An 11880-nucleotide genomic window follows, 5' to 3' on the forward strand; every position below is an offset into this window, starting at 1 on the left:
TGGCCACTTTTCAAAAGGCTGCGTATACCAAGTTATCAGGATCTGCTTTTGCTGATAATTGTGTATGGAGACTTAATGACAGAATTGGGCATGCTATGTTCCCTGTGCTTTAAACTGTTCACTACAGTACTGTGCTTTGCAGGGTCTCGATTTCAGTTCCCACAAGCTGCAACATCAGAAGAGGGTACAAAAAACCTCCACAAGTCATCGTTTCTCACAGAAGACAGATGGATTCACTGCTGCATCGTCCGCCATAATCGCAGAACAACCACACATCCTAAGTGCTTGCATCAGACAATGAAGTAGTAAATGAGTTGCTGTTCTGCTAGTGACTGGTTTGGTTTATCAGGGTTTAACGTCCCAAATTGCAACTCAGGCTACGAGGGACGCCGTAGTGAAGGGCTCCAGAAATTTCGACCACCTGGGGTTCTTTAACGTGCACTGACATCGCACAGTACATGGGCCTCTAGAATTTTGCCTCCATCGAAATTCGGCCACCGCGGCCGGAATCGAACCTGCATCTTTCGGGTCAGCAGTCGAGCGCCGTAACCACTGAGCCGCCACGATAGGGTCGAATTCTGCTAGTGACTAAAGGCTGCTTTGTAAATTCTCTTCAGATATTAGTTTGCAGGAACCGAAACCAAAACTTAGTGAAAAACAGTGCAATAATTAACAATTTAAAGGATAATAGGCCATATCTTTGCCAGTTTTGTCATTCCCAAGCCCCTCCGCACCATCATACACAGGAAAAAAAAATTGGTGTCCATACTTCACGTAAAAATGCATGTTTATGGCACATTTCGTTACAGTGTACTTCCCAACCCTCAATGCGCTATAGATAGTTTTCACATAACGTCACGGATGCCGTCTTTGGATAATGAGGCTAGCTTCCACAGCGTATGCGGGAACCAGTTAGCAATTAGCAAATCAACAAAATGCCCAGGTTTTCACTGCACTTTCTGGTGCAAAAGCAAAAGACAGCAGCCACTACGCAGTCGGTGAAAACTGTACAAAAGGCTTCGCTGACAGCACAAGACAAATTCCCCTGAACCAATGCAACACTGAAAGTTGCAAGGAAAACAGACAAAGTGAATAAGTGGAACGGTACAGTCACAGCCACAAGTTGGAAGACAATCCCACTTCAGTGTCCATTTTTTTACGGCCTCCACACTATCTGTGCCGACATAAGCCAGCATCAATGGAATGTACTCCAAATGCAGCTTGACCACTACAGAAATAGCTTTGAGCAAGAAGCACTGACAGCCCTTCCATACATTCACAAACAAATAAAATATTCAACAACTAAAAATGCAATTGCAGCACAGACAAACAAACTGTCACAATGCATCCAGTTTGCCTATTCTTGGGTTCTCCATGGCAAAATGAACAGGGGAGCTTCAAAAGGCACAACATTGCTCAGCAGTGAACATTAGAGCATTCCTTTGGAATAGTTAAGTTTGGATACCAATGCCATGCATAGGCATTGCAACCTATGCAAGGTATCAAAGGACGTGTACTGCAAGAACATGTACAGCTTGTTCCAAAAGTTTACCAACCACACATACCTAAGCTAACTGTGCACTTTGTTCTCCACCACACTGATATTGCGACTGTATCGGCAGCCTTCCTTCCATGCATGTAAGGATGCTAGTTATTTGTGCCCACTCAATGCCTTTGCATCATCACAAGGTTACATACAATGTGCACGAAGTGTCACAATTGCAGTGTGCGGTGGCTAGCAGTTTATTAATTTTTTTTTTGTGTTGAATACGGTAAACAGTGCAGCACTAGATGAACATGCCACACACTGAGGCAGACAAGCTACTTGGAGCACTGTGGCAGATACCACCATCACATCTTGTACGAGCCCCAGGAAAGAGGTGCCAAGCTGACTGTTGGATGACTAAACAGCACGAGTCATGTCAGAAGGTAACAGTGACACAGTCCACCCTACACTCGCATAATCTAAACTGTTGGAGCCAACCACACAACCAGCTCAGTGCATCTCTCAATATGAAGCTGGTCGCCTAAAAAACTCGCATGGCTAGCATGGTCCACAGACAATTGCCTCTCCTCAGGATCAACAGTTGAGCAAGTAAAGGGAGTTCAGGCTGCTGAGTGACAACAGGCAACACAATGAAGGAGCTAAATTTGACCCCTCAACTTTATCTGGAAATGAATTGTATGTGAACGTGCAAAATGCATCATCAAAAACCAGGTACTCTGCAAACAAATTAGCAAAGTTTCACACAGAGGACAACTTTCCATTGGTCAGTAATGAAAAGTAACAGTTCTTTGCATGAAACATTGCATACATCAAGCAGTCAGGTGGCTCCTGCAGTAGTGTGATGGGCACTTCCAAGTGTAACAAACTACATCCTGGAGAGCAAATCCCAGCAAGAATAACCCGACAGCCACAACACTTTCCCGATCGCATCTACACACAAGGGCTCACTGCAGCCTGCGGCAATAATAGTTTCGGGAGACCTCATCAGTGGATGTCACTGTGACCAGCTAGGAACAAATCGTAGCAGGCAAGTGGGGGGGCTCACCTTGGGCGAGTACTGGCCATTCTCCTCGGCAATCACGGGATTGCTAGCACCTTGGTTATTGCTCCCGAAGCAGCACAGCAGCGTGTTGAGGAAGCCGCGCTGCCGGGGCTTCTTGCTGGAGGGCACTGCGCGGGGGGAGGAGGGCGCTGTAGCCGCGGACCCTTGCAACTGGCCCGGGGCCCCGGACTCACCGCCGGCGGCCGCGCTCTTGCGGGGCGGCGGGCCCCTGGCGCCGCCGCCGGGGTAGGTCGAGCCGCCCGTCGACGGGGTGGGCGCCCCGCCCCCCTTGCTGCCTTTGCTGGGCCGCGCCGTGCCGCTCAGCACCGCCCTGAGCGCCCACACAACACTGCTCGGAGTGGCGCCGACACAAGCGCACGCCGCTTACCTTGGGCCTGCGGGCGCATTACGACACTAGGGCCACATTGCTCTACGCGAGCACAGCAGCCGGCCGCCCCGGTGCTCCAAAGCGGCCGGCCAGACACGCATCGCTTGTTCGCTTTCTTAACAACAGGAGCGGCCTCAAGAAGCACGTAACCGCGCCACCTTTCGCAGGCACGCGCCAGCCACCCCGTGAGCGCTCCCCCCAGCGGCCCGAGTGGCTGGCGGCGGCAGCCACCCCGCCCGACGAAACGCGCCGCCGCAAACACGGCCGCGCACCGCAGGTCGCATGCGCTCGCGCCCACAGACCCCGTGTGCAGCCGGGCGCAGCGGTCCGAACGCTGTGCTAGTTCGATGTTCTGCGGCGACACTACCTCCCTCTCTACAAGCCCGCGATGGCGCCATATTGCAATGCACCTACCTCTATCTGGAGGAAAATTTGTTAGTTGTTCCTCTTCTCTGTTAACTTGAGTAATTATGGACGTACTGTCCATGGATCCCAAATTTGCTTCTAGGCGACTGCAGGTACCTTGCAACAACACTAAACGAATAAACTTTGCAATAAATTAAAAAGTTTCAGGATCTCTCACGGCTTCCTTCCGAGTCCATGTTAAAAAATACTAGGCCTACTGAAGAGGGCTGCGAGTATTTTACTGCGCATGCCCAGACGCGCCAGGTTATTTAAAGCAGCGGCGCTTTTAGAGCGCTGTTGTTTTGGTGTTCCGCTACGTGAATTTTTTGCGCTCGATTTTGTCTGTAAACTTGTCATAATTGCCTTTAAAAATATTCAAGAGTTGCTCTAGTTGCGCATTTATTCATGCTGCGGGTGCTAGTTCACTCTCCCCTTTCCTTGCCCACCCTTCTCCCTCGCCGTTTTATTTTGTTGTTTTGTAATCCCGCCACTTCATCACAGACTTCGTCACTTCATTCTCACAGCAGTCCATCATTCCAACAGCGGCAGCAGCATCTAGCTGTAGCATGTTGTAGACGTTCGGTGGTAACAAATAGCAGCGCTATAGCTAGTACTATAGCAGCGCGGGAGCTGTCGTGTTGTAGTCGCACGCGCGGTCTGCGTTGTGCCTCGATCGCCGCGGATGCGAATCATGTGCTCCACGCGTGCGCGTCCGTTTTCTCGTTCCGCATCTTAATTCCGCATAGCATCATAGCATGTGCTCGTCGCACCGCCTCTAAGGTCCGCAATCTACTATCGGCCTTGTTTGCGCCCCAGCGAACGTAGTGAATGTAAACCCTCACGCACGCGCTGAAAACATCGACATCTGCTCATGCATTGAGTAGTACTCGTTCTTCAGGTACGGACCTTGGACCTTTATATTTTGTGCCCGTTATAACGTTATAATCCGGTGCAGTGGTGTGGCCAGTGTGGCATTGCCAGCATAGAGAAAGCTGCCAGTGTTGGCGCATTGGTGTCTGCTACGCATAGATCGCATTTTATTGCCTGTCTCGCATAGTGAGGTGTTTGGTACCGCTAAGATCGTCGCCTGCAATGAAGGACGTACATACCTGTCAGCCAAATATGAAATGAATCGGTGTACGTTGCTATCTGCTGTCCAGAAAGTGCACTGGCAGGTGTTCGCCCCTTTATTTTTTTTTTATGAGGCCCACGGCGAAACTATTTGCAACTCGCGCGCCGTATAATGCTCCTCACAGCTAAACCGGTGAAATGTTCGAGCTCAAATTTCAAACAGAAATGACATTTGGCCGGCAGAATTGTTTTATACCACATTTGTTTACGGTATACTTGCCTGAATCAATTACAAGAAATCGGATATTCGCATCGTCTGTGGCGAGGACGAAACGAAACAGGCCGCTTCCTCAGCGATTGCACTGGTGGCGCCATCTCGTTAGTCGACCGTGGATAGTAGGCGAAGAACGGGATATTCTGAGGGAGGTTTGAAGATTCTTCAGCAACTGCTTTATCAGTGATCACAAAAAGTTGAATTTGGCCAAAACTGTACTAAGCAAACCTCCCGCAAAACGCTCCCCCCACCTCCTGAGCGGCCTGAAGTTTCGTCGTTGCCGCAGACGATGCGAATATCCAGACTTTTTCTTACTGATTCAGGCAAGTACCCCAAACAAATGTGGTACAAAACAATTCTGTCGACCAAATTCCATTGCAGTGCGAAATTTTAGCTCGAACAATTCACCGATTTAGTTCTGAGGCGCACTCTACGGCGCGCGTTTAATTGAGGGCTGGTATGATTGAGGTATACCAACGGTACTAGAACCAACTCGAGTTTGTTCTACAAAGTTTGTTCTGTAAAGTGTGTTCATAGTAACGTTGAGGTATACGCTATGTTCTCCATGATACGCATAGAGCAGAGCGGCACGCAAGACTGCCATGGAAAATCCGCTCCTCGTGCGATAAACCATGAATATGCAGAGGATGTCCACACATGGTCCTAACGTGCAATGTCTATGTATCGATATCCTCTGCATGTTGAGGGGGTATCAGCTAGGGAATATTCATGTTTTTCTTTCAGCACACTGAAAGTTTTGGTTTGGTTTGGTTTATGGGGTTCCTACTAACTCAGTCTTACGTTGAACGAATTATTTTAAGCAGTCTGCTATTACACGCTTTCATTTTATTTTATGCATGCAAATGCATGTACTGTACGAAATAAATTCCTCGTGCTAGGACGAACAGCCACAAACGCCATTATTTCAAAACCGGAACCATAATTGGAACTCTCTGGACGTTGGGCACCTAAAGGCCATGGACATAATTATTAGCCACGCTCTGGCGCCGCTACGAAAATGTTGTCTGTTGTCAGGCTCAGTGAGGAGAGCCAGAAGAAGGTAAATTCGTGCCGAGCTAACGGTTTTGCGTGCTCACATTTTCTTCGTTGTGGCGGCAAGCTTGTTGTTATGTTGCATAAAGTCCTGAGCCCTCATTGCACTAAGTACTGACAATACTGGTGAGTTTTTACGGCACTGTTCTGTCAAAGTGTTTGTGGCATTGTGCAATTTTCGCTGGCGATTTCACCGGCCGGTTTGTCGCTTCACTGAGTGCATAGATGGCTTAAAAATGCCTGGTTAGTTAGCTTGATTTGTCCCCGAAGCGTAGACACGTTACAGTAGAGGCTGTGCTCTGTCTGCCTCTAAATAGCAGCGACCTGCTCGCATGGGACTTCAGTGCCGAGTTGTAAGGCCAACAGAGTTCGTGGCAGTTAGCCCTCTTGCGCTGGAGTTTCAGGTAACGTGGCGGCGCCTGGTGGCGGCAAGGAGAAGTTGGCTGGGTAGTACCAGGTTGGGTCAGTAGTGAGCCGTGGCTGTGGCGGTGCACGTTTCTAGCCTGCATTTTGCGTCGATTCGCATGTTTTTCTGCACTGTCGTGAGTGCGATAAGGCTCGTCACTTGTGACAAACCACGCCGCGGCCTGGCCGTGGCTTAGTATTTAGAAAACCGACGCTCCGTGTGCCTCAGCACGAAACGCAGGCAGCAGAAGGAATCGGCGACGCCGATCCGCCCGAGAAACCTCGCTCAGTCTCGAAAAAGCGTCACCGTCTTTACTGCTGCGTCGTGGGCTGCCACGAGCAAGAAGGTCTGAATCCCAATATCAAATTCCACCGTTTTCCTTCAAGGTCTCACGAAGCGGAGCGCCGGATGCGCTGGATAGCTGCAGTTCGACGCACTGAGTAAGCGAACCTTCGCGCTGTGCTGGCTGCTTCGCCTGCCTTGATGTTTGTTTGGTTATCCGCGTTGCTGAAATTCGTTCTTTTTGCACATGCAGTCCGGACGGCATACCGTGGGATGCAGTGCCGAACATGAGGATATGCAGTCGCCACTTTGTGGGTAACGAGAAAAACAATCCGGCCAATGATCCCGCATATGTACCTACAATCTTCCTCGCAGTCTACAGCCGGCCTCATCCTCCTTGTGTTCGTCTTCTTTTGGCGCTTACCTGTCTCAAAAAATGTATATGTAGCGAGCAGCCGCATATGCAGGCGTAGAATGAGAATTTATGAATTCTACAACACAACTTGTCTAGTAGATCCCTACATAGGCAGTTGGACCAAGCAAGCAGCAAAGCAGCAAAAAGTGTACCATGACAATCACCAAACAGTAGGGAATGCACAACAGAGCAAGCAGCAAAAAGTGAGAAACGAACAGCATAATTAAGAGATAATATCAAGGGAATGCACAACACAGCAAAGAGCGCAAAAAAAAATACATGGTATAATTCATATGTCATGTCAACATCTCACTTCAGATAATCACTATTAAGGCAAATCGACAAATCAGCAGGCATGGCTGGTGATTCACGACTAGAGACCCGGCCACTGCGACAATTGAGACAATTCTACTGGTGCAGCGTGGTGAGGTGGCCAGGTGAGTGCAAATGACCACAATGGGCGCATTGATTAGGTGCGAATTCGCTACGCACTACGAGCAGCGCAGCGTCGAGAGTGAAATGTGCACATTGTCGACCTCAAACCAGCACGTATGTGGCAGCGCGGCATCACTGATAACAGCAAACGTGTTCGAGCGATGTCGTTTTAAGGATGAAAAGCTACATCAAGAAAACGACACCAAGCGCGCAGCGCACGATCTCGCGCTGCAGCGTTATTCGGCTGCGAGCTCATATATGCATTGCATCATGTTAGCATTTGCTGAAGGAACAGATGGCGGCTACTACAAGGCAGGCATGACTACTTGTTTAGCGAGATGCAGTCAAGAAAGACTGCAGGAGGCCCACCGTTTCGTGGCATGCTGAAAGACCGCTGCTGGCGCGGCGTGTACCGTCGTGCGCTCGAGCAGTCCCGTATGCATGTCTGTTTAGAACTGCTGCGAATTCATATATTGCAAGTATTTCATCGCGTTGGTGCGCTTGAATCTCGAAGCGTGCAGACCTTATCTGAAATTCAACTTCGTACGCGACTCTCCACTTGCGAATGACACCGCGTTGAAACTTCGCCGCTTATTTCTTGAACAGAGTGCACGTACTTGGCGTTGCATAATTTCTTCCCTTTACACAGCGTGCCAGCCCTGAAAAAAATCTTCGACGCCCGATATTCGCTGTAGGCCATGGCACAGCACAAGCGAAAGTCGCGGGTCCATACTGCCAACGTGCTTTCCGAAGCAGACGCCAGAGCCCGGTACTACCCAGCCGAGGGCAGAGGGCGCTCTTTAGCACCATTTTCGCAGCGCCCCCTGGGCAATGCAAGAGGTCTTTGCACTTTGATGGAACACATTCCACAGCACATGCCGGCCGCCTGACATGCTATGACCCTCGCTACAAAGGTGGACAGTTTCCAGTCTCCGGCGGTTCAAGAAAGACCGTTTTGGCAGATCTTGTGTTGGTGTAAAATTTAAGTTTCTCATTCGTAGCTGCTCTTCTCTGCAAAGCTAAATGGGCTGCTTTGTTTTTATTCAAACTGTTGTGTTTAAATTTGCCTTTTTGGGACCCGGCATTGTTTTTTCCATCTTTGTGCGTTTAAACCTGTGTGTGATCTTGGTCTATTCTCACTTCTTGTAATTTCCTCTTATTTCAATTGTTGCACATTTCACGATATTTGGTTCTTGAATATATTTTTTTTTTCAGCTTGTGGTTTTTGTAACTTTTTGCTGAAATTTTCTATTTTATTGCTGTGTGTACAATGAAAGTTGTGCTGTGAATGGTACTGTTTGTGTGCCCCAGCAAGGGTTTACATTGTGTATAAAAGGAGAGTTGCTGGTTGTGAACCTCGTATAATGCAGCTGGGCGAGACCATATTCTTCTCTCCTGTTCTTTTTCAGGTATTTTGGAGAACATGTTCAGAGAAGCGACTGTCTCATGCATCTTCTGCATTTTGCTCCATCAAGGCAAACAGCTGGTATGAAACTGTTTCGTACATCATTTTTAGGTGGTTGTAGTCATGAACTACGCAAAGCAAATAGATTTCACCAAATATATTGCAGTTCGTCATTAAAGACAGGCTAATCGCCAACTACTGCCACATCTTTATTCCTCACATAACACAGAAAAAATTCAAGCAATCGCATTTCACTGGCCTCATCAGCTTGCTTGGGTTAAACCTGTTTTCTCACTCGTCCAAACTTTGATTCCGCAAATGCTTTCATGAATCACAACTTGTGGTGTTCAGCAATGATTAACATACATTTCTGGCTTCTGGGTTTGGAAAGAACTTTGTTTTTAGATGTCTCCAAGGCATTTCTCCATGTTAAGCTCCAGGTTACTGCAATAAAACTAAGTCACCTCAACACTGACTACTTGGTTCTCTACAGGATCATTGACTTCCTTTCTAGCTACACATCATGTGTCTGCTAATGCAACCAGCTCTCATGGTGTTTCCATACATCTGGGCATGCCTCAAGGATGTTCCTTAGCATGTTTATTTTTGCTACTGGTTGTGTCATCTACTGTAAAATACGTACGCGTATGGTTCTGACATTGCATCGCTTTGGACTGAATTCACCCACACTGTGTAATGCTATCTCTACAATGTGGAGCTTTACTTTTTGTTACAAATTTATGAGCAGTTTTCATAACCAAGTCACCCTGTCCCTATTATTTAAAAATAGTTGCCTTGACTTCTTTTACAACCTGAACAAAAATTCATGGAAGTCCAACTAATATCGACTGCATAACATCAAAATCTAGTTGCATGCTGATGCATTTAGAACACAATTTTTGTAATGGAACTGAAAAAGCATTTGTGTCCTACCTATGTCTGACTTAATTACGATATCCCTTGTCCTATATGGGTTCTGACTGGTTTGCTTATAAATGCCCCTAAAGAATGTGCACACTTGGTCAGTGCATTTCATCCTGCTTGCAAGCACCGCAGACACTAAAAAACCCTAATATTCCTTCCCCCCCCCCCCCCTCACTTTTTTGCCATAAGGTGTCTTCTGTCTTTTTCATTGGACCACAACTGACTCTTTCTATACTTTGTCACACCTGCTACTTCATCTCTGCGTGCGTCAGCCATCCTCACAGTTAGTATACCTCACCAAATATGGTGATATTTGCATGTTCATTCCTGTTCAAAACAAATTATGATTGGCACCACTGTCCCACTGCAGTATTGTCGTATACAACTACAGAACAAAGTGGCAGATACCCCTCAAAGGAGACTCTCCAGCCAATGGCGTGGGTCTATTTTTTTGACACAGTGGTTAGTGCCTTTTCATCCGTGATGTCACGCCAGCTGGTGCAAGGGGATTAACCTGCATGTCATGAGAATCTGTTGATGCCATTGGATAGTGGAGGGTCTGCTTTGAGGGGCATTGGCCACTTCATTCTTGAGTTTCATAGTTTCATCAGACTGTAGTCGCCAATCGACGTTAATCACTGTTGCACTGCACATGCTAACTTCTTTTAATCTCTTTGCAAAAGTATGGTTGCATATATGTATTTCAAATTCTTGGTGTGGTTGTCAGTGTGTTTCCAGTTTGCCGCGGCTTGGTCTTCTTTTTTTCATGTTAAGCATTCAGGCTATTGCATTTGGTCTTTATACTCTAAAACTTCTGTCTTGATTTAGTCTGCTTTCGTATCTAAGGATGTCCTTTTATTTGAACTGTCCCATACTTAACGAATTAAAATGGAGGTGAAATTCTAGAGACTCGTGTACTGTGCGATGTCAGTGCATGTTGAAGAATCCCAAGGTGGTCAAAATTTTCGGAGCCGTTCACTACGGCATCTCTCATAGCCTGAGTGGCTTTGTGACGTTAAACCCCATAAACCAGACCACAGCGGTGGCCTAGTGGTTGAGCAACCGCCTTGCAAGCGGGAGGTGCGGGGTTCGATCCCCAGTGACGCTGGAAAAATTCATCATGATGAAACCCCGTAAACCAAACCATACTTAACGAATATTTGCGTTCTTGAATAATGGTCTGTTTTGTCACTAGTGCGACTTTCTTCCATGATGCTTCTAGATGACTTAGAGTGTAAACTAATAAACTTGTGCTACTATTAGACATTACAGCTGCTTAAATCTTAACTATGGTAAGGCTAGTAAAGGTTATGGCAGGTGCACATTTGTGTACTTGGCTTCTATCACAGACATAAATATACAGAGCCGTTTGGGCAAAACATTAACTTTTGTATATTCTTGTGCACTCGTTTTTTTGTCCATATTTCCTGATGTTTAATCACCACTGTTCAACGCAATGTGCTGTTATATTCACAGGCCTCCTAGGACCTGGAGTAAAAGAATGGGTGGCAGCAGACACTGATCACTGTGGCTACTGGGTGATAAATGTGGCTGAGGGCAAAACACAAGTAACTGTATTCCTTGGTGTTCTTCCATACTTGTAGCCTGTGCCTGTGCATCCTTGCCCATGTACTGCCACGAGGTGGAATATTCGGAATAAACGAGAACTGCGGCTGTTTGGTTGTACTTATTTATTTTATGCACTGTACTGCTTACAAGGACAGAATGAGTATGATGAAAGATCACACAGAGCGCAAGCTAATGACTTCATTACACATGAATGTTTGTTCTGTCTGGAGAGGACATTTTGGGTAACATGCGTGCCGTATATACGTGTGTATAGCCCGCACCCCCTCAAAAGTGTCTCCGTATGCACTACTGGTACCGAACGGCAAAGGTGCACAGTGATGCTTGGCATCACCGCTGATGGAAGGAAGCTTCCATGCTATGTTGTCTGTAAGAGACTGCCAAGAGAGAAGTTCCCCCAGGGTATCGTAGTCCGGTGCAAGAAAAAGGGTGGATGTCTGACAGATTGGCCATAGACTGGCTGAAAACAATGTGGCAGAACCGACCAGGAGGCCTACTACACTGCAAAGCCCTTCTTGTGCTCGACAGCTTTGGAAGGCACACAACAGACCGATCGGCTGGCAGATTGTCGAACGGACTTGACCGTAATTCCTGGTGGTTTGACGAGCGTGCTGCAGCCACTTGATGTTTGCATTAACGGCCATTCAAGGCGGAATTTCGGCGGTGCTGCACCAAGTGGATGGCCA

At 47.4% G+C, this 11880-nt stretch overlaps 1 protein-coding gene and 1 pseudogene across 18 annotated transcripts in view; one reads left to right on the forward strand and one right to left on the reverse strand.

Annotated features, from left to right (window-relative positions):
- Window positions 1-3582, reverse strand: part of LOC149349436 (carboxy-terminal domain RNA polymerase II polypeptide A small phosphatase 1-like) — a 38089-nt pseudogene extending 34507 nt beyond the window's left edge. The window contains exons 1-2 of the transcript XR_016290075.1: window positions 3352-3582; window positions 2553-2677 (exon numbers count right to left, since the gene is read on the reverse strand). The product of XR_016290075.1 is annotated as a carboxy-terminal domain RNA polymerase II polypeptide A small phosphatase 1-like (transcript). The remainder of the gene's footprint in view (window positions 1-2552; window positions 2678-3351) is intronic.
- A 250-nt stretch (window positions 3583-3832) lies between these two features.
- LOC149349437 (uncharacterized) lies at window positions 3833-11283 on the forward strand. 17 transcript variants are annotated; one of them, XM_089578376.1, is made up of 7 exons: window positions 4278-5866; window positions 6533-6586; window positions 6682-6743; window positions 7162-7280; window positions 8688-8764; window positions 9797-9890; window positions 11084-11283. In XM_089578376.1, the coding sequence occupies exons 4-7, from the start codon at window positions 7199-7201 to the stop codon at window positions 11209-11211; spliced, it is 381 nt and encodes a 126-aa protein (XP_089434502.1). In that variant the 5' UTR covers window positions 4278-5866; window positions 6533-6586; window positions 6682-6743; window positions 7162-7198; the 3' UTR covers window positions 11212-11283. The 17 variants fall into 17 exon arrangements, 11 of the variants coding, with proteins under 11 accessions (XP_089434498.1, XP_089434504.1, XP_089434506.1 ...); XM_089578375.1 differs by having other exon boundaries at window positions 5034-5866; window positions 6682-6829; XM_089578372.1 differs by lacking the exons at window positions 4278-5866; window positions 7162-7280 and adding an exon at window positions 3833-4240.
- Window positions 11284-11880: the final 597 nt, after the last annotated feature.

This window comes from Amblyomma mixtum, chromosome 3 (genome assembly GCF_055824585.1).
Source record: "Amblyomma mixtum isolate Tamu chromosome 3, ASM5582458v1, whole genome shotgun sequence".
Lineage (NCBI taxonomy): Eukaryota > Metazoa > Arthropoda > Arachnida > Ixodida > Ixodidae > Amblyomma > Amblyomma mixtum.